This window comes from Humulus lupulus, chromosome 5 (assembly GCF_963169125.1).
Source record: "Humulus lupulus chromosome 5, drHumLupu1.1, whole genome shotgun sequence".
Lineage (NCBI taxonomy): Eukaryota > Viridiplantae > Streptophyta > Magnoliopsida > Rosales > Cannabaceae > Humulus > Humulus lupulus.
In genome coordinates this window covers 176,454,386-176,477,382 of record NC_084797.1, presented here as the reverse complement: position 1 = coordinate 176,477,382, position 22,997 = coordinate 176,454,386, and the positions used below count along the sequence as shown (strand labels likewise).

General features: G+C 36.8%; 1 protein-coding gene across 1 annotated transcript; it reads left to right on the top strand.

Annotated features, from left to right (window-relative positions):
* The first annotated feature begins 22,106 nt into the window (after positions 1-22,106).
* On the top strand, positions 22,107-22,637 carry LOC133779725 (uncharacterized). Its single transcript, XM_062219645.1, has one exon. It carries the CDS (start codon positions 22,107-22,109, stop codon positions 22,635-22,637), a length of 531 nt encoding a protein of 176 aa, XP_062075629.1.
* The last annotated feature ends 360 nt before the right edge of the window (positions 22,638-22,997 follow it).

The following is a 22,997-nucleotide window of genomic DNA, read 5'->3' as shown; positions in this document are numbered from 1 at the left end:
AACACGCCCCCTCAAGCTCATGTTTGGTGATAGCAAAACAAGAAGTTTGTTGTTGTTGAGAAATGAGTGCTGAGTGATAGACAATGCTTTAGTTAAAACATCAGCATTCTGTTCTTCAGTAGAGGGACATATCGAATGTCCAATTTGTTGTTTTCAATTTTGTCTATGATGAAGTGCACATCTAACTCTGTGCTTTGTTTTTGCATGGAACACAACTTTATTTGCTAATTGTTTTGCTCCTGAATTATCACACCATAAAACAGGAATACCTTGCAATTGCACACCTATTTTAGCACACAAAGATTGTATCCAAGCTAGTTCAGTAGCACTCTGAGCAAGTTCTCTATACTCGGCTTCGGTGGTACTTGACCGAGCTATGGATTTTTGCTTCTTGGAACGCCCTGAAATCAAATTTCCACCATGATTATGCACGGCATAGCCAGTTGTAGATCGTCGGTCATCCAAAGAAGGTGCCCAGTCAGAATTACAAAAAACTTCTAAGTTGAGAGACTTTGCTGGAGTGAATGACAGTCCATGGCCGATGGTACCCTTAATGTAGCGTAAAATTCGTTTTCAAGCAGACCAATGGTTGAGAGTTGGAGCATGCATATATTGGCTTAATTTATTTACTGCAAAAGCAATGTGTGGGCAGCTTAAGGTGAGATATTGCAAGCCTCCTATGGCGCTTTGAAATAAAGTAACATTCTCAAATGGCTCACTGTCTTAAAGACTTAATTTGATGCCTTGGCACATAGGTGAAGGAGCTGCTTTGCAATTGAGCATATCAACTCATTGGAGAAGATCAATGCTACACTTGGTTTGAGATAAGTGAATACTATGATGCCCCATCACTATCTCAATTCCAAGAAAGTAAGTCACGAGTCCAAGGTACTTGAGTGCAAACTGATCATGTAGAAAAGTAATGATCTTGGATATTTTTCAGATTGATGGCTCCCTGTGAATAGTATGTCATCCATATAGACCAAGAGATAAAAGCACAACTGCATCATTTTTATAAATGAATAAAGAGGAGTCAGCTTGAGAATTTATAAAGCCAAGAGACAGCAAAGTAATGCGCAAGGTAGCAAACCAGGCACGAGGGGCGTGTTTTAAGCCATAAAGAGCACGATTTAAGCCACACACAACAGTGGGATGTTGAGGATTAGTGAAACCTTCGGGTTGGCGCATAAAAATTGTTTCATGCAGGGAGCCATTTAAGAATGCATTATTGATATCATCTTGTTGAATATCCCAGCCATTAGTTACAACCAAAGTAAGTATTAAATGAATGGTGGATGGTTTGACAACAGAACTGTAAGTCTAAAAAAAATCAATTCCAGGAGCTTGTTGAAAACCTTTGGCAACAAGGCAAGCCTTATAACGCTGAACAATGCCGTCAGAGTTGTGCTTGATGCAGAAAACCTATTTGTTGTCAACAACATTCATATCTGGTGTGGCAGGGACAAGAGTCCAGGTATTGATGCAAAGAAGAGCTTGATATTCATCTTCTATGGTAGTTTTCCATTTCAGAATGGTGAGTGTCTGCCTAACTGAGATTGGTTCAACATCATCTGTTAAGAGAGAAGAAAACATGAAAGAACAATTATATATTTTTGGCTTAAAAATTTCGGCTTTATACTTGGTGAGCATGGGATGGCGATTTGTAGAAGTTGAGGGTTGGTGAATAGAAGCAGAGAGATTAGTAGTGAAAGGGAGAGTTGCAGGGGAAGAAGTAGATGAGGAAATAAGAGAGAGAGATACATGTGGAGAGGGAAAACTTACTAGAGTTCTTTGATGATCAAAGCGAGGAGTTACTCTTGAAGAAGTGCATACTTTAGTATGAGATGTTGGTGGAGCTGAATCAGGCTGCTCAGAGGAGACAGGTGGACTGAAAACTGGAATGGAGAACCAACTGTTATTATCTACTGAAACCAAGGACTGAGAAGGCAGAGAAAGTGACTCAAGAAAAGAGCCATGAGAAAAAGGGAATGCAAGCTCATGAAACACAACACTCCTGGCAATGTACACACGACCACTGGAATGGAGGTAGAGATAACCTTTGTGCTTAGGATTTTAGCCAATTAATACAGACCTAAAATCTAACTTATGATTATTATATGAGTGTAAATGAGGAAAGCAAATAGAACCAAAATCTTTCAGATGAGTGTATAATGGAGTAGCACCAAAGAAAGTTTCAAAAGGGGAGGAATTTTTTATTATGAGAGTAAGAAGATTAATGAGGTAAGTGGAGGTAGGGAAGGCTTCCCACCAAAAAGATATCGGCATGTGTGCTTGTGAGAGTAAGGTGACATCCATTTCGACAATATGTCAATGTTTTCTCTCAACAACTCCATTTTGCTGATGATCACGGGGATAGAGGTGTCGAAAATGAACACCAAGAGCTTGGATGAAGGGAAGGAGACTGCGATATTCACCACCCAATCAGATTGTACAATTTTAATTTTTTTGTTGTCATATTTTCACTCAACTAACTGTTGAAACATCACAAAGATTTGCTTGATTTCAAATTTGAGTTCCATAGGAAAAATCCATGTGAATTTGGAGTAATAGTCAATGAAATGAACATAATAACGATAACGATCATAAGATGGAATAGGGGGTGGCCCTTAAACATCTGTGTGAAGAAGTTCTAAAATGGATGAAACTGTGGTAGAGGAACTAGGATAAAGCAGATGTTTTGATTTCTCAATAGTACACGCAGTACAATAATCAGAAAAAAGTGAATTGGATTTGTCTGATTTCATTGAAACTTGCTTCATGAAATTCAAGGAAGGGTACCCAAGACGCAAATGCCATAAAAAGCTAGGACAAACTCTATTGTTATGACCAAGACTCGACGAAAACTTAAACTAGGCGAAACATGCGAGCTGAAAGTCATAAATGGCGTGGAAAAAACTTAAAATGATGTTGAAGACGACACATCTGATGTGAATAAGGGAAGAGTGATTCGATACAACCCTTCATGCATGATCCCTTGAAGTAGCATCTTCTTCAAAGTGAGTTCCTTGACAAAACAATGATCAACAAAAAACTCAATGTAAATAGAGTTATCTTTAAGGAGTTGATGAACACTAAGCAATTTTTTTTTGATATCAGGGACACGAAGAATATTATGGAGATGTAGCTAAGAACTGTTATCTTCTAACTTAACAAGTGAGGAACCAAAATGAGTGATGGACAAAGAATCACCATTACCGATTATGAGACAGTGACTACCTTTATACCCAAACTTGTTGATGAGAGAGGAAGCATCATTGGTTATATGGTAGGAGGCACGACTATCAATATACCAAGCACAATCAGTGGAGGCAGTGGAGAGGCAAATAAAGCTTGTTGACCGGAGGAAATGCGAGGCATAGTTGACTGAGATTGAGGGGCTGAAGCAATGGAATATTGTGAACCGTGATAGGTGATATCAAATCGATGACAACATTTAATAGCAATATGACCAGGACGATTACATAGTTGGCACAAAAGGCAATTAGTAGGTCTGCGATTGCCAAACGAACGACCACGACCTCGACTTCGAGAAGAAGAGGAAGAGCCTCATCCAAAAAAGAAATTTGAACCAGAAGGAGGGGGAGAAGAGATGTCTAAGACAAGTGTGTTGAGTTGGTAAAGCCGCATTTCATGGCTCTGAAGAAGAAACTAAACCTCTTAAAGGGAAATGGACTCACGGGATGAAGTAATGTCCACTGCCACCAGATCATATTCTTGATTGAGACCTATCAATACATAAAGAAGAAGCTCTTCATCAGTGATAAGTTGACCATCAATAGCTAAGCTTTCAGCAATGTTCTTCATTTTAAGCACATAGTCATGGATGTTAAGAGACCCTTTCTAAGGGTTTGCATTTGGAGCAGAAGCTGTATGGACCGTGCCTTAGATTGAGTGGTGAACATGGAATCAAAAATGATCCAAATATGGTTGAAGGTAGTGGAGCACATAACATGGCCCATCATGGGCTCAGTAATGGAATTGAACAACCAGCTCATGAAAGTTTGGTCTAAGCGGAGCGATAGAGTATACACAAGATTGATATACCTAGAGGATGGGGTACATCGTCGAGATTGGTTAAATATAATGTCGAGATTGGTTAAATATAATGTCTTGCACAAGTGGTGGTGTAATACACTTAACTAAGGTGGTGTAATACACTTAACTATTTCACTTAAGTTGAAATAAAATTATGAGTTTTTGTTGTAGGTATCTATAGTTGAATTTTCTGGGTATAAAGTGATACAATGCCCAAAACGTTTGGGAACATTTACAAGTGTTTTAGGTCATTTTTGGAGAAGTTGATTAGTCATAGAGATGACGCGTCGCATGCCTTTTTTGGCCTATGCTAATAACTGACTGGAGACGCATTGCCTGGCTGCTCCGTACAATTACATATTTTGACTCCAAATGATGTGACTAAAATCTCTAATCCTATTATAACTACTACACTACGGAAATCAATAGTCACCATAAGAATTTTCGCTCTCTCGGAAGCTCCTCTCTCTCTGAAGTGAATGGTTTTGTCATGTAGGGTTCGAAGTATACCAATCTTAGGGTTTTATCACCAATAACCATGAATGATGATGGCTTAGCTGCTCTGTGTAATGCTCTAGATATTGACGAAGATGATGAAGACATCATCATGGCTGATCTAGATGCCTTGATCATAAAAAAAGGGTGGATAACGTGGCTAAATTGCTAGTGGGATGTGTTCTATCGACTCGTATGATACCACAAGAATCAATAGTTCATGCATATAATATATTTTGGAAACTAAAAGGACCTTTTGAGGTTGAATCTCTAAAGACCAATACTTTCTTATTTCGTTTCACAATGGAAACAGACAAGACTGTGTCCTTATGGGAGGGCCATGGATTTTGGAAAACTCTCTCTTGGTATTAGAAGAACCTAAGGGTATTGAAGACTATACTATGATGAAGTTTGAGAGACTGTCCTTCTGGATTTAACTGCATAATCTATGTAACGTCCCAAATTTGCTAATAAGACTTAGTGCCTTGATTAGTGTGCTGGGAGGGCATAATTGAATTTATATGTAAAATTAATTGAATATATGTGTGATTATGTAGTATATATGATTGACATGGTGATATGAATATTTATGCATGTTTATGTGTATTAAATATACATGTGAGCCTATTTTTGTTAATAAGATCATATTTTTAATTTTGATTCGTTGAGGGTATAAATGTAATAATATGTGTTATGTGATTGCGACCACATTATTATGTGGATATCTTTGCGATATTCGGCTTGAGGCGATCCTAGTGAGCGAGTTAGCGGTAAAGTCACAACGGGGTCAAATACCCGGCTCAGGGTGAGCCTAGGGGTATTTTAGTAATTTAATGCATAGTCAGAATTTATCGGGTGATGGGTAGTTGCTTGGTGATCTTTTGGGTATGTCGGGATTAATCAGGGATTTATAGTGATATTTGAGGATTAGCGGAAAATGTGGCAAATGACGACATTGCCATTGAGGACATTAAAGAGTAAGGTTTTGCTCAATGGGCATTTTAGTCTTTTGCATCAAAGGGATAGACTTAGCCTTGGATTGCCTTAGCCATCTAGAGACCTTAGGAACCTTCGAACAGGCAGAGTAGCTCACATCTCTCTCTCTCTCTCTCTTTCGTTCCTCTCTCTTGGTCACTTGGGAGGCTTGTGAAATTTTTGGAGAATTGGCCAGGGTATCTAAGGAGCTGAAGCTAGGATTGGGATTAAGAGATAGTTTGGGGTTGAAATCATTGTTGAGGTAAGATATGTATCCTGTTTTTGCTGCGAATTCTTTAATTAGTTCAAGTTTTGGCCGAGTTTTAACTCTAGCTTTGGTTTTGAGTTTTGGTAAGACTGTGGTTTAGTGGTTGGGGTAATTGTGTTGCTGATGCTATGTTATTGAGAGTCCTAGACTCAATTGGGACTTAAGTTCGACTTTGGGTTGGGTTTGGAGAGGCTTTGGCTCGGAGAAAACGCAGGAAAAACCCAGAATTTCTGGGTTCGTGGGGTTGCACTGCGGTGCTATTTTTGGAGCGCTGTGACCTACATGAACTCAAAGGCTAATGGAGGTTCTCTGAACCGCCTTAGCGTCGCAATGCGTGTCTAGGGAACTTAGGGATTTTTCTCTCTGACTTGTAGAGGGTCGCGACACCTGTGGGGGGCGCTGCGACTCAAATGGAGAATTTTGGCCAAATAGGGTTTTTAAGCTTGGGAGCTCAAACCTAAAGGCTTGAGAAGGGTTATGCTACCTGGTTTAGTAGATTTCGAGCTCCCGAAGGCTAGTGAGCAATTTCGAAGCTCTTAATTAGTTTAAATCTTGATGATTACCATTATTGTGTTGTGGCTAGGTTATACCGCTAAGGCTCGAGAGCAGGGATTGCGCTCGGGATCGCCATACGCTATCTGCTCGGGACTCGAGGTAAGAAAACTGCACCCTAGTTGTAATTAGGGCTCGACCCCTGTTAATGAATATAACTATGAATATACCTGTGATTATTTGATTAGACATGCTTGTATATGCTGCATCTGATTGGGGCGCCGGGGACAATAATAAGCGTGTGGAATGCAGGCCATTTGGCTAGGGCAACCTGTGAGTGCGATATGCACTTGGATAGCCCGAACGCCACCTAAATAATTATAAGTGTTGTCTGCACTTGTCTAACTCGTTGATTGTTTAAGTTGAGCTATGCGTTTGTTTGAGCAGGGTTGCTACTGCTAAGCTAGTTGTTTATATTCTGTTGCTTATTTGAATATGCTGATTTAAGTTTAAGTTGTCTGCACTTGGCTCACAGGTGCTATGTGGTGCATGTAAGGGGAATGAAAGTTGGACCGGCCATGAGTTGGAGAGCTTTAGGGGCGGCGTGTACATTTGCAGCTGCTTGACCGCCACGACCGAGGATTCAACAGGGACTAGAGTCAAACCTGAATTTTGTCGCTTAGGTCGGCTTATGTTGTAATTACTTTTGGAGTTGTAAATGCCTTGTAATACTTATTTTGGGATCCCATGTACAGACTCAAACTTTTAAATGAAAAACACTATTCCTATGATCAAAATTTTTAAACCCTAATCCATCAATTACCCTTAGGTACACATTTGTATCCAAATGACTTGATTAGCAAGTCCAACACTATTTAAAATACACAGTGTAATGGTCTTGGCTATCCAAGGCATTACAATCTACCTATTTTCTGTCTATCACCCAAGATTGTCCAATCCTTGGGTAAAGAAATAGGCGGCCTCATTGGTAATGTCATTGGAGTTGACCCCAACATTTTTGGTGACTACCAGGGAAGAATAGGGATGTAAATGGGCTGGGTCGGTCTCGCCCCGTTAAAGATCCGCCCCGACCCACTAAGCTTATGCCCTGACCCGCCCCGCCTCGTTAAGGAATTTGATGCGGGTCGGGTCAGACCCGCCTCGGATGTGATGGAGCGGGTCAGACCCGACCCGGTAAGGTTTTTTTTTTTTTTTTTTCTTTAATAAAAGAAAGACTAATTTTTTAAAATATGTTACAATATAAAAATAAATGGCAAAAAAATCTCTCATACTAGACATAAATGAGCTGCCTATTTTTTTTTTATAAATTGTAACGCCCTAGATAGCCAAGACCGTTACACTGTGTGATTATAAAGGTGCAAGACTTGCTAATCAAGTCATATAGTTGAAAACGTGATCCTAATGTCATAATTGTTAGGAGTGTGTCCTAAAAGCATGTAAAGACATTTGTTTTTTCTGTGAATAAATAAATACGATGGGTTTATTATTATTGTTATATTTAGATTGTTAAATTATTGTTTGAATAATTTTGTAAATATCAGAAAAATTCCATATTCATTATTGAGGATGTGATCTTGTATTAGTACGAGAGAATTAAGATCATATGAATGAATAAAAATAGTCAACAACAACAAATTAAAGTTATGGAATTCTTTAATTGGAGTTGTAAGTACGGTTTACTGAGTATCATTATGATACAAATAATCTAGATTCGGATTATTGATGTGGTAAGACATCTCGGTAAATGTGCTTTATATAATATGATTATATATGACAAGGACTGATGTGAATTAAAGTCTTTATCCAAAAACCATTTAACAATAAAGACTTGTAATTCATATCATAACTGATGATCATTTTTAGATCAACCTGAATCCTGAGTGTGCATGAACTCCTGTTCATGTTTATTAAATCTTTTGATTCATTCGTTAAGGTCTCTTCAAAGAATGAGGCTAATGACTTTTGTTTTGGAGATTTAATATCATGGATGGCTGGGAACATGTATCAACAATACGGAATCTAATCTTTCCTAACGGATCGTATATTAGTTCCCTTAAGGGTTAATTTTGGAACTGAATGATTTTGAGCTCAAATCTATAATTAGATTATAGATTAATTATTCACTAGTGAATTAATGGTACTTAAGGAATAAGAAGTAAATTAGAAATGTTAAATGGTAATTCTTCCATTCTAATTTATGAACTAATTAATTAGAGGGTTGAACTATCGTAAGATGGTTATATCAATGGACGACTTAAGAAAAATATTTCTGTAAAAGTATATCTATAACATAAAGAGTGCAATTCTGAATTTATAGTGGAGTAATATCATAATTAATAAATTAACTATTATAATTAAATAGTTTAATTATTTAGTTTCAATTTATTGGAGCTTAATGTTATAGGTCCATGGTCCCCGAAATGGCTCAAACAATCACTGTCAAAGGCAAATACAAAAATGGGCAAAAAGGACTTATGTGATAAGTAAAATATTTTTCTATGTATCAAACATAATTATTGATTAATTATGTGTAATTAATTAATTAAGAATTAATTAATTATTTGATTTAACAAAAATATAATTAATTTTGAATTAATTTATTTTTTGGGATTTTTGGTATTTAAATAATAATAAAATTGGGAAAAATCACATGCCTGCACATGCATGTGGTACACGTGTGGCGCAGTGCACAAGCACTGTGCTACACGCATAAGAGAGAGACTTGGTCTCTTGATTCCGCAATTTTAGTTATTTAAATATTAAATAAATAATGAGATATTTTGATTTGATTTAAATATTATTATTTAAGCAAAAATCTGATAACTGATCAGTTATTTTGAATTTGTTTAAAATAACAAATATTTTAATATATTGGATATTATTAAATATTGGATATCAGTTTTCACAGAACGTAAGTTTTTAGGGATAGAAAAATATCTAGGATTCTCTCAGAGAAAAAGATCAGTGACAAAAACAAAGGTCATTGTTCTTCACAAAACCTAGGTCCAAACTTTATCAGATCTCATGTGTTGAGAATATCTGATAAATAGTTATTGCCTATTATTTGTATAGCGAGCCCACACTCGTTCTTTGGGTGACTGAGAACATTTTGGAAGATCTTGGTGTGAGATCTCAAGGATTCAGCCATACGAAAAGATAGCAGCAAGGAAGGACCTGAGGTAATGTTTCTATTCTTGTCCTTGATTCAATATATATATGAGTGTGAAGAAGTAGATCTAGAAATCTTATGGGATTAATCTGACAATTTGATTGTTGTTCCGCTGCGCATAATCTCTGATTTGATCAATAAAAACCAACAAATGGTATCAAAGCCATCTTCACATATATATATATTGAATCTGTGTGGGTTTAATTTTATGCATTTATTTATGAATGGATGGCTTAATGTGATTGAATGCGTGGGAATGTTGAATCGTTAATTGTATGGTGTTTTTGGGTTAGGATTTGTTTATGATTAGATCATTGTGTAAGCCATTAAAGGGCATAGGATTTATGTAATTTTATTTGGTTTTCGACACCATAAAATTGTAATTCCGATCACACAAAAGTCAGAACGGAGCTTGGAATTCAGAAATCAGCCACTGCACCTCCGAGGCCAACCTTCGAGCCACTGCCCGGTGTCGTACGGACTCCGTATGGACGCCGTACGGACGGCTGTACGGACATGTCCGTACGGTCTGGCCCCGGCGGCCCCGCCGACAGTCCATAAATTTTTTTTTTTTCTGAAATTAATCTATTATTTTTTTTAAAATTTTAAAATGTTTAAATATCCTATTTTTGAAATTTGATATTTAAACAATGAGATATTTTTGTTGTCTTAACAAATTTTTTTTGAATATCTTATTTAAAATTTATTTTTTCAAAATAACAGATTTAAATTCATTTCAGTTTTTAATTAAAAGTTGTTTTAATTAAAAAGAAAAATAAAAAGAATGATTATTTAAAAGTTTGTTTTAATTAATAAAAAATAATTTGAAAATTGTTTTTTTATTATTGTTCTGGACCAACAATGCCACAAATCCTACCGACAGTAAAGTAAAGAAGCCCGATGGAGATCAATGCATTTTATTTTATTTTAATTTTATAAAGTGGTTGTAAAATTAGAAATACCCAAAAGCACCCGGTTCAACATTTATTGTTTATTTATTTATTTAAATAATTATTTTCATGTGGTTAATGTGATTGATAACATGTCCATGCATTGTATGCCATACATAAAAATCCCACACAATCATAATCATGCATCTCATTAGTAGAAACATGATTATTAGGATTGTCCTATATGTTTATATGAATTGTTTTGTGAAATCAATTGCATGTAAATTACTTAGTTTTATTTTGAAAACTTGGTAAAATTTCACACCAATTTTATTTAAGTCTTTATGACTTAATTTCTTTAAACCAACTTTATTTTAAAAAGTGTTTTTTAGTAAAGTTTAGATGAACATGATTGGTAATTTAAAATTGGACATGGACCTAGAAACTCGCTTTCTTTCCAATTTTAATTGTGTTCATAAAGTTTAAAGAAACTATAATTAATTTGGAATTAATTAGGTTAAAAACACTTATTTCAAAATAGTGAGTGGGAGAGGGTTGATATCTCAAACATAACCCATGGTCTCCATTATTAATATAACACCGTGAGATATGAATAGCGCCTCGCGACGGCTTTGTTTTCGTCCCCCTAAGGAAGGTGTCTGGACATATCAATAGCAAGGTTATATTTCTTACATAGATAGGAACTAATGATGTATTTTAGGCTTGACCGACCCTAAGGCGGCATGTCCTAAGTTAAGTCATGAACTCCGAAATAATGGGTTACACTCACAAAGTTATGATTAAGCTTGAGAGTGGATAATCATAACTTGACCAAACTAAGCGGTACTTTAATGTTTAAAAGAGAAAATAAAGAGTTATTTTAAGTATTAAACAATAAAGATAAGAATGTTTTATAAATTCTCTAAAATTAATTTGACCGACCCTAAGGCGGCACTTTAATTGTTAGAAAATTTTATCGTGGAAATTAATCTTTATTTTATGTGTTTTAATTGTGCTCATGCATCACGTTTAATTTCCGAAACTTTGATATTTATTTTTCTAAATATAATAATAATAATTTGTACTTATTTATTACCAGCAAAATGTCTATTGGTGAATCACACACCGATGCCTTTCTCAAATCCTTGGTTTTTGAACATGGAAATATGAAACACTGGTTTCGAGGCATGTTGACTATTTTTTCTTATAAGAAGATGATGTCAACTGTCTGTGAAAAACCTCCAACAGAACCACCTCTGGCTACTAGCTATGAAGCAGAAGAAAAATATGCAGATTGGATGAAATCTGATCGTATGGCACGTTATTGCATGCTTTCCACCATGCCTGACGAAACAAAGGAAAAATATATACACTATGACTCAGCCCATGAGATGTGGAGGAAGTCTATGCTGAGAGTCGTCGTTTATATCAAACGAAAAAGGTAAATAAGATTTACATATATTTTTCAACTTTGAATAATAGATTCAAATACAATGAATATCAGATTCAAATTTTTGGATAGTAGATTCAAAAATATATGCCACTAAACTATTTTTCTTTTGTCTTTCCTTTTGCAGAATCAGAACCCTGAAAAGGAGGAAGAGGCTGATGAGGATTTTGGTAGCGAGTAAGGAGCTGGAGAAGTTGGAGAGTAGTAATTTTATTTAGTAATTTTATTGTTAGTTGAACAATTTAAATTTCTTTATTTTGTTTTAGAAATTTTAGATTTCTTTAAACAAAGAAAACTACAGTCTAGAAATTTAGTTTATTGTTAATAATTTTGATTATTAATGTTTGGAAACTTATTTCTATTTTTGCATAACATTTATTTCTTTTATTAATAAAGTAGTTATTATTTAAAGAAATTATCTATTTATTTGTTATGCAAATGCTTTGGGATAAACAAAGTTTACATACTTATAATGAATGACAAATTTTTATAATTTTGAATTATTTAAAAACAACTAATCCTAGATCTATTAAACTGATTCTGATAGTGAAACATATCTGTGACACTTGAGATTGGACCATATTGGTCTAGACAGAATAAATAGGTTTGTAAAAGATAATCTTTAAGAGAACCATCTATTGGATCTCTCCCTGTTTATAAATCCTGTCTAGAAGGCAAAATGACCAAGAGACCTTTCTCAGCTAAAGGTTCAAGAGCCACAGGACCACTTCAGCTAATACATATGGATTTTGCAATCCACTTAATGTACAAGCAAGAGGAGGTTGTGAATATTTCGTCACTTTCATTGACGATTATTCGAGATATGGTTACCTATACTTATGCAAAGAAAATCTGAGACTTTTGGAAAGTCCAAAGAATTTCAAGCAAAGGCTAAAAAGAAATTAGGTAAATCACTAAAAAGCACTTCGATCTGATCGAGGAAGAGAGTACTTGAACTGTGAATTCAAGAACCATCAACGTGAGCATGGCATTCAATTCCAACTCACTACATCTGAAACGACACAGTAAAATGATGTTTCAGAAAGTCGGAATAAGAACGTTACTAGATATGGTTAGATGAATGATGAGTTTCTCATCATTACCACTGTCATTCAGGGGCTATACAATTCAATGTGTTTTATACACATTGAATGATGTTCCACCTAAGTCTATCCAAAAGACATCCATAGAATTATAGAATGGTTGTAAACTTAGTTTATACCATTTTAGAATTTGGGGGTGTCGTGCACACGTGCTTAAAGGAAAGACCGGGAAGTTGGAAACACGCTATGAAGTGTGTATGTTTGTGGGATATTCCAAAGAGACTAGTGGTGGAGTTTTCTATAGTCCAAAGAAAATAAAACATTTGTATTGACAAATGCAACTTTTCTTGTATATGGCTATGTTAATAACCACAAACCTCGCAGTAAGATTGTACTGAGGAGATGGTCTCAAATAAAGTCGCAAAGTCACCAGCAATAACCAATGAAAAACGGCAAGAAGAAACTACTAGTTCTAGTCAGAATAGTAGAGAACTTCATTGTAGTGGGAGGGTTAGTAAGTAATCCACACGCTATGAACATGAAGTTCAAATGCTTGTGCTTGACACAAACAAAGACGATCCATTGACATTGGAAGATGCAATGAATCATTCTGACAAGAAAAAATGGCAAGAAGCCATGAACCAAGAAATGGAATCGATGTATTCCAATTCTGTCTGGGTTCTTGAAAATCCACCTGAGAATATCAAATCCATTGGTTGCAAGTGGATATTCAAGAAGAAAAGAGGAGCAGATGGGAAAGTAGAGACTTTCAAAGCAAGGCTTGTAGCCAAAAGGTTACACACACAAAAGAAGAGGTTGACTATGAAGAAACATTTTCTCCTGTAAGATGGGTTGACTATGAAGAAACCTTTTCTCCATTAGCCATGCTAAAATCCATTCGTATACTTTTGTCCATAACTGTGTGCATGGATTATGAGATTTGGAAAATGGAAGTCAAAGCAGCTTTTCTGAATGGTTGCCTTGACAAAACCATTTACATGTCTCAACCAGAAGGGTTCGAATTAAAAGATCAAGAGCAAAAGGTTTGCAAGCTTCTTAGGTCCATTCATGGACTCAAACAAGCTTCTAGATCTTGGAATCTTAGATTTGATGACACAAGAAAAACATTTGGTTGTTGAACAAAATGTTGACGATCTTCGTGTCTATAAACAAATCAAAGATGATATAGTAGTATTCCTCGTTCTTTATGTTGATGATATCCTACTCATTGTGAATGATGTAGAGACATTATCAAATGTAAAGAACTGGTTAGCAGAACAATTCCAAATGTAAGATTTGGGAGAAGCCAAGTATGTTCTGGGCATTAAGATTCTTAGAGATAGACAGAACAAAACTTTGGCACTGTCTCAAGCAACTTATTTTGATAAGCTGCTACAACGCTTTAATAAGCAAAACTCCAATAAGGGTGATATGCCAACCCAATCTGGAGTATTCCTTTCCAAGAAGTAGTGTCTCAAAACACCTCAGGAAAAGGAAGACATGAGACAGTATCCCTATGCCTCGGCAGTAGGCAGTCTAATGTACGCCATGTAGTGTACAAGACCTGACATTTGTTATGCAGTAGGGATAGTCAGCCGTTATCAATCCAATCCTGGATTGAGTCATTGGATTGCAGTGAAGAATATTCTCAAGTATCTTAGAAATACTAGAGATTATATGCTTGTATATTCAGGTGGAGACCTGAACCCCACTGGTTACACTGATTCTGATTTTCAATCAGAAAGAGATAGTCAGAAATTGACTTCTGGATCAGTGTTTATTGTTGGAGGAGGAGCATTAGTCTGGAGAAGCATTAAGCAAACCAACATTGCAGACTCCACCATGGAAGCCGAGTATATAGCGGCTTGTGAAGCAGCTATGGAGGCTCTGTGACTCAAAAGGTTCTACTCCGATCTGAAAGTTGTTCCAGAATTGGAGAAACCACTTGTTCTTTACTGTGACAACAGTGGAGCAGTGACCAATTCTAAAGAACCAAGAAGCCACAAGAGGGGAAAGCATATAGAGCGCAAATACCAGTTAGTTAAAGAAATCGTACATAGAGGAGATGTGTCCATTCTGAAGTCGTATCAGAACACAACCTCGCAGACCCGTTCACGAAGACGCTTCCAACAAAGCAATTCGAGGGTCATGTACGTAATATGGGATTGAGAGAAATGTCTCACTTGCTTTAAGTACAAGTGGGAGATTGTTAGGAGTGTGTCCTAAAAGCATGTAAAGACATTTGTTTTTTCTGTGAATAAATAAATACGATGGGTTTATTATTATTGTTATATTTAGATTGTTAAATTATTGTTTGAATAATTTTGTAAATATCAGAAAAATTCCATATTCATTATTGAGGATGTGATCTTGTATTAGTACGAGAGAATTAAGATCATATGAATGAATAAAAATAGTCAACAACAACAAATTAAAGTTATGGAATTCTTTAATTGGAGTTGTAAGTACGGTTTACTGAGTATCATTATGATACAAATAATCTAGATTCAGATTATTGATGTGGTAAGACATCTCGGTAAATGTGCTTTATATAATATGATTATATATGACAAGGACCGATGTGAATTAAAGTCTTTATCCAAAAACCATTTAACAATAAAGACTTGTAATTCATATCATAACTGATGATCATTTTTAGATCAACCTGAATCCTGAGTGTGCATGAACTCCTGTTCATGTTTATTAAATCTTTTGATTCATTCGTTAAGGTCTCTTCAAAGAATGAGGCTAATGACTTTTGTTTTGGAGATTTAATATCATGGATGGCTGGGAACATGTATCAACAATACAGAATCTAATCTTTCCTAACGGATCGTATATTAGTTCCCTTAAGGGTTAATTCTGGAACTGAATGATTTTGAGCTCAAATCTATAATTAGATTATAGATTAATTATTCACTAGTGAATTAATGGTACTTAAGGAATAAGAAGTAAATTAGAAATGTTAAATGATAATTCTTCCATTCTAATTTATGAACTAATTAATTAGAGGGTTGAACTATCGTAAGATGGTTATATCAATGGACGACTTAAGAAAAAGATTTCTGTAAAAGTATATCTATAACATAAAGAGTGCAATTCTGAATTTATAGTGGAGTAATATCATAATTAATAAATTAACTATTATAATTAAATAGTTTAATTATTTAGTTTCAATTTATTGGAGCTTAATGTTATAGGTCCATGGTCCCCGAAATGGCTCAAACAATCACTGTCAAAGGCAAATACAAAAATGGGCAAAAAGGACTTATGTGATAAGTAAAATATTTTTCTATGTATCAAACATAATTATTGATTAATTATGTGTAATTAATTAATTAAGAATTAATTAATTATTTGATTTAACAAAAATATAATTAATTTTGAATTAATTTATTTTTTGGGATTTTTGGTATTTAAATAATAATAAAATTGGGAAAAATCACATGCCTGCACATGCATGTGGTACACGTGTGGCGCAGTGCACAGGCACTGTGCTACACGCATAAGAGAGAGACTTGGTCTCTTGATTCCACAATTTTAGTTATTTAAATATTAAATAAATAATGAGATATTTTGATTTGATTTAAATATTATTATTTAAGCAAAAATCTGATAACTGATCAGTTATTTTGAATTTGTTTAAAATAACAAATATTTTAATATATTGGATATTATTAAATATTGGATATCAGTTTTCACAGAACGTAAGTTTTCAGGGATAGAAAAATATCTAGGATTCTCTCAGAGAAAAAGATTAGTGACAAAAACAAAGGTCATTGTTCTTCACAAAACCTAGGTCCAAACTTTATCAGATCTCATGTGTTGAGAATATCTAATAAATAGTTATTGCCTATTATTTGTATAGCGAGCCCACACTCGTTCTTTGGGTGACTGAGAACATTTTGGAAGATCTTGGTGTGAGATCTCAAGGATTCAGCCATACGAAAAGATAGCAGCAAGGAAGGACCTGAGGTAATGTTTCTATTCTTGTCCTTGATTCAATATATATATGAGTGTGAAGAAGTAGATCTAGAAATCTTATGGGATTAATCTGACAATTTGATTGTTGTTCCGCTGCACATAATCTCTGATTTGATCAATAAAAACCAACAATAATTAGGCAAAGATTAAAAGGTTTTAGTCATAAATAGATAATTTTCATATAAAATGTTTGTTTAGTACATGGGATCCCAAAACAGGGTTTAAAAGACACGTTTACAAAAATTCCTGAAGTCGTAAATAACTCAGGCCACTCTAATGGAAAAATACACATTTTAGCTTTCTATCCCTGTACAAACCCTCGACCGTGGTAGCCGAGAAGCTGACAATGCACAACTCGCTCCCAGAGCTCTCCAACTCATGGTTGATCCAACATATCCTTGCCTTTACCTGCACCACGTAGCACCCGTGAGTCGAGGCCCAGCAAGAAAACATAATATCGCAGCATGATCAATATCAATAATCAAATACTTCATAAGCATGACCAAATATTCAACAATTCATAAAATTCACTTATTCAATGATAACAAACGACAAATTAACAATTTGTCATCCAGATAATCAACATATCATATTCATCAGGTTAACAACAATAATCACATTCATAATCAACAGTTTATCACAACCATCAAATGATACTCAGGGCCGGCGCCCTTAGGTCGCACCCTTTGTTTAACCCACTGTCTTCGGCTCACTTAGGCCGCCCCCAGTGTTATACCCACTGACTCTGGCCAGCTTAACCGAGCTCAGTGATTAATAAGCTGTCCTCAGCTACCAGTGGCTGAGCCGCTCCCTGTGCGCAAATATTGATTCCGGCACTCTTATGCCGTTTATCATATGTCCCCGTGGCGTAATACCACCTCATGACATTATATACAAATATAGGGAACTCCTAGTCCTAGTACAATCACATATCACAATCATACAGTAATGTATACAAATATAGGGAACACTTAGTCCCAACTTAACCACCTAACCGGGTGCAGTTTTCTTACCTTAGATTCCGATAGCTTTTCCTAGCGAAATTGACCTTCAAGCACGACCCCGTCCGAGCCCTAGCGTACACCTAGTCACAGCCACAAATTAGAATCATCACCAAACTTCAATTCCAAAACCTAGCCTCGGGACCAATCCTGAGCCCTCGGGAAGCCCTAATTCCACCAAACGGAGTGGTGGAATCAAACCCCGAGCCCCTGGGCAAAAACCCTAAGAAATAACCCAAAAATCCCCTTTTGGAAACAGGGTAGCGCTACAACGCCCTAAAGTGGGTGCTATGGCACTACAACCAGAGCCAAAATGCCCTAAGCACCCAAGCCTAGCGCTGTAGCGCCCAAATGCTAGCGCTACAGCGCTAGTCACAGACCTGCAACACCTTGTTTTTCTTCCTTCGTTTTTCCTCGAACCAAAACCCCTTGGAACCCTTCCAAACCTCAACTATACTTCAAATCAAGCCTACCAATCACTACACCTCACCCCAAATGGCCCAACAACCCAAAACTTAGCCACATGCACCTTTAAATAAAGAAAAGAAGATTTGACTCCAAGACTCAAGAACTCAACCAGAAAACTAGAACAACCCAGAAATTCAAGTGTTCAAGCTCATAATTCTTACCTCAAGTGGGGAATTCAACCTTGGGTTACCCTTAGTATCCTTCCAGCCTTTAGCTCCTCAATTCTTCAAGCTTAATTCCCTAGAATTCCCATCCAAATCTCAATTCAAGCACAACTCATCAAAACCAGAAAAAACTCAGACTAAACTCTTTAAGCCTTACCTTAATTTGATGGTTAATCCTAGCTAACCCTCTACAACTTCTTCAAGGATCAAGGTTCCAAAGCTTAGCTGTGACTCCCTCAGGATTAACAACTTCAAATTCCTCTAGAAATGGTGAAGAGATGACCCAACCGAGAGAGAGAAAGAGATATACCATATACCCTGTTTTTCCTTCTCTTTTCTTTCCTTTAATTTCTAAGACTTTCTACAGCTTCCACTAAAGCCATAAAGCAGAAAACATCCTTATCACTTCTTAACCAGCAAAATGACTACTTTGCCCTCCCATTTTAAACCTAAATATTAAATCATCCTAAGGGCATTTCAGTCATTACTCCCAATTCCCGATAATTCCTCGAGTGTCCCTAATAATTACCGCTTACATCCCGACACCTAACTAATCACCAATTATTTTCCTCAGTATCAAATAGTCTCCAATATATTTCCCAGATTCCCAAAAATACCCTCAGACTCCCCCAAGCCAGGTATAAATCCTCACTGTGACTTTTTCGCTAAATCGCTCACAAGGATTGCCTTGAGTCTCAAACTGCAAATATATCCACATAATAATGTGGTCTCAACAATTTATCACAAATAATCATGTTTATGCCCTCAACAGGCCAAAATTACAATTATACCCTTATAACCTAATCAGGGCCTACATGCATACTAATACTCATAGTCATGCATCTCATATATTCATATAATCATATAAGCATGCTTATCACATAACCATGCATCTAATCATTCATTCACATAGATACCAATTATGTCCTCCTGGCACACTAATCAAGGCCCTTAAGCCTTATTAGCAATTTTTTTTTTGGTCGTTACATAAATGGTCTTGCATACTAAAATAAAATAAAATTTAATATACTTCAAAGCAAAACATCAATTTTCTCTTCTATCTCTCTTAAATATAATTTGTCTTATTTATATATATTTGGATCGTGGATCACCCTAAATAGTGGTAGTAATTATTTAAAAAAAAACAACAACAACCGGGTCAGGTCGTGATCCGACCTGCTTCAATTGCTAGCGGGTCGGGTCGGATCTCAACCTGCTCCCTTTTTGCCCCGCTTATATTCGGATCAGGGGTGCCCCATCAGGTCGGGGCTCTAACTCGCCTCGATCTGCCGGGTTTTTTTTTTCCATCCCTAGGGAAGAACTATCAGAGTGAGGACATCCATAGACATCTCTAAACCCCTCCCTTGGGCTGTCAAAGTCGGTCTAATAGATAGAGAACCAAAAACACTCATTGCTTTCAAATATGAACGATTACAAGACCTATGCTACAACCATAGTATACTTGGGCATCCACTACGTGAATGCAAAGCAATAAAAATCATGATCAATGGAAAAAACCTATTTAAGTATCAAAGCTGATGTTCTATCTAAACAAACTGCCCCGACTAAACGCAGTCGCACTACCGCCACCTTGCCGACATCAAGCGGCAAGCTTCTAAGCAATCCCGCCTCTCTGGTCTCGCTGCCGACAACCTGTTGGAAAAAGAAACTGATTCAGGTTGAAGGTGGTGCTCCTACTGCTTCTGCAAAAGGAAAGGCCATTAATAATAGAGTTAGGATTTATTTTCTGCTTGTTTGTTAATCTTTCTGTTATGTAATATTATGTTAGTAATATAATCTTCTCTTACCTTTGGTGAACCTTATTTACTTGACCTATATATGGTCCTCTGATGTACACTTACTCAACTGGTTCAATATGTTGACTGTCCTTTTAGCCAACGACGTGAGAACGTCAATAACGACAAGCCTTCAAGAGAATGTAAACGACAACAGACAGTTTAATAAAGAAAATAAAGAATACACAAGAGATTTTTATAGTGGTTCAGCCCCGATTGTCGGTAATAGCCTAATCCACTTAGAGTTGTGATTTATATATATCTGTACTCAAGATCAGATGGACTGAGCCAACTAAGTTTCTTCAATACAGATTACAAAAATACAAGAATTCTCTCTTATTTCAACACTTTCTCTCTCTAGAATACTCAGACCCAATTTTCTCTCTCTAGAAAGAAGAAGCAGAAGAAAAACCTCTCTCTCATCCCATAAGCTCTCGATTTATAGGCCTGGGATCCTCAACTGATATCCCCTTACGATAGGGATATTTTATTATTCATCTTATATTTATATTACAAGAAATATTCAAAATTCGAAATGTAACAAACCCCCCATTTGTGGGAAGAATGAGAGATTCCCGTGTATGTTGTTGAAGTTGTCTCTGGGAATCTTGACTTAGTCTCCTCTAGCTAGTTGATCCATCTCCTACTGACCACCCATGCAAGTGCTGGTCGAACGTGCATGGTGGTAGGACTTGTGCATGGTGGACATGCACTTCTCTCCTCTAACATGGCACTCTCCTCTAGCATGCCATGTTTCTCCTCGAACCAATCTCCTTGGCTTCTCCTCGGACCAAGGTGATCCGAGGCATCTCACCTCACCTCCTTGGCATCTTACCTCGGATAGGTCCGAGGCAACCTCCTTGGCATCTCACCTCGGATAGGTCCGAGGCATCCTCCTTGGACTTCTCCTCGGACCAAATCCTTGGGGTCTCCTAGGACCACCCTCTTGGGGTCTCCTAGGACCACATCCACCTTGGGGTCTCCTAGGACTACCTTCTTGAGTTCTCCTCGGATGCAATTCCTTAGCTCTCCTTGGATGCATTTTCCTTAGCCTCCTAGGATGCATTTTCCTTAGCCTCCTAGCATCAAGGTGCACTTGGCTTGGCTATGACATCTTTCAAGCAGTCCAAATTCTTCGTCAGTCTACCGGGTCACTTCATCACAACTCTGAGGAGTCAATGTATTTATTGACTATTAACGTGTATTTTACTGACCATGCACTGCTACTTGTCACATTTATTGCCACGTCCTTGATCTCCAATTTTTGGGTATAACACAATACAATATAATATGTCATTTTTTCTCAAAGCTTCTTCAAATATGGTATCAGACACAGTAGCCTAAATCCAATCTTTTCCTTTCTCCTTCTCTTTCTTGCTTCCGCTCATCTCCATGGCCAGACGGAGAACTCGAAGCTCCATTACCACCAATGACACATCCAATCCCGACCTAACCATTTCTGCTGCTGGTGCTCCTGATTCTAACACTGACCTTCCTGTTTCTTCTCCTAATCCTCAGCGCCTTGTTCAATCTAAATGACCAACTCAAACTCATGAATCTCTTGAAGACTGTTAATGGGGATCTTCTATTCTTGACTGTTTTCCAGCCGAGAATGCCTGAATCTTGAAGATACTCCATATTTCTTGACCTTTGTTGATCATCCCAACTACATCCTCACCTCTTCTCTTCTTCTTGGACCCAACTATCAGTCATGGAAAATGGGTTTCTCTGTTTCTCTTGCTTCTAAGAACAAGATGGCTTTCATTGATGGCTATCTCTCTCTCATCCTTCTCCCAATGATCCTCTCCTATCAGCTTGGCTTAGATGCAATAACATGATAATCTCTTGGATTCTTCATTCTATTTCTAAAGAAATTGCTGAAATTGTTATGTTCAGAGATACCATCGATGCTATATGGAAGGATTTATCTAATCGTTTCAACCATAGTAATGGTCCCCATATGTTCCAACTCAGGGAGTTAGCTACTGCCCTCAAACAAAGAAATCAAGACATCAACACCTACTTCACTAGACTGAAAGTTCTATGGGATGAATTTGCTGAGTTCCACCCCACTGCTGTTTGCACTTATGGTGCCATGGAAAAGCTCAATGATTTTTATAATCTTGATCAAGTCTTACAATTCTTAACAGGGCTCAATGACTCGTATCAGCCTATTCGTGCACAAATTCTTTTGATAGATTCTCTCCCCAACATATCAAAAGTGTTCTCCATGGTCATTCAAGAAAAGAGGCAACATACTCTTAGCACTACCACTATTTATGCGATTGCTGCTGCCACTTCAACAAGCACCACTCAACCCCCAAGGTCTAAGAAGCCAAGACCTTTCTGCACTCATTGCAAATGACCTGGTCATCTAATCGACAAAAGCTTCTTCTTGCACGGATTTCCTCCTGGATATGGTGATCACAAAAAGCCTCAAGAAAGTTCCAAGGCTACTGTCAACCACACCATTTCCACCGATGCAACCACACCCAAAGTTCTCGATCTAACTCTCTTGACAGATCAATGCCAACATTTAATCCAACTCTTAACCCAACAATTGAACAAAGGAGCATCCACATCTGATTCCACTCCAGCACCTGCTTCAAACTTTGAGACTTGGGATAGCTAACAAGTCGACCAATCTCTATCTCCTTCAGCAAGATAACTCACTTGCATATAACTTTCAATAACCCATTTTGTGTAACAATGTGTTTGATGCTTC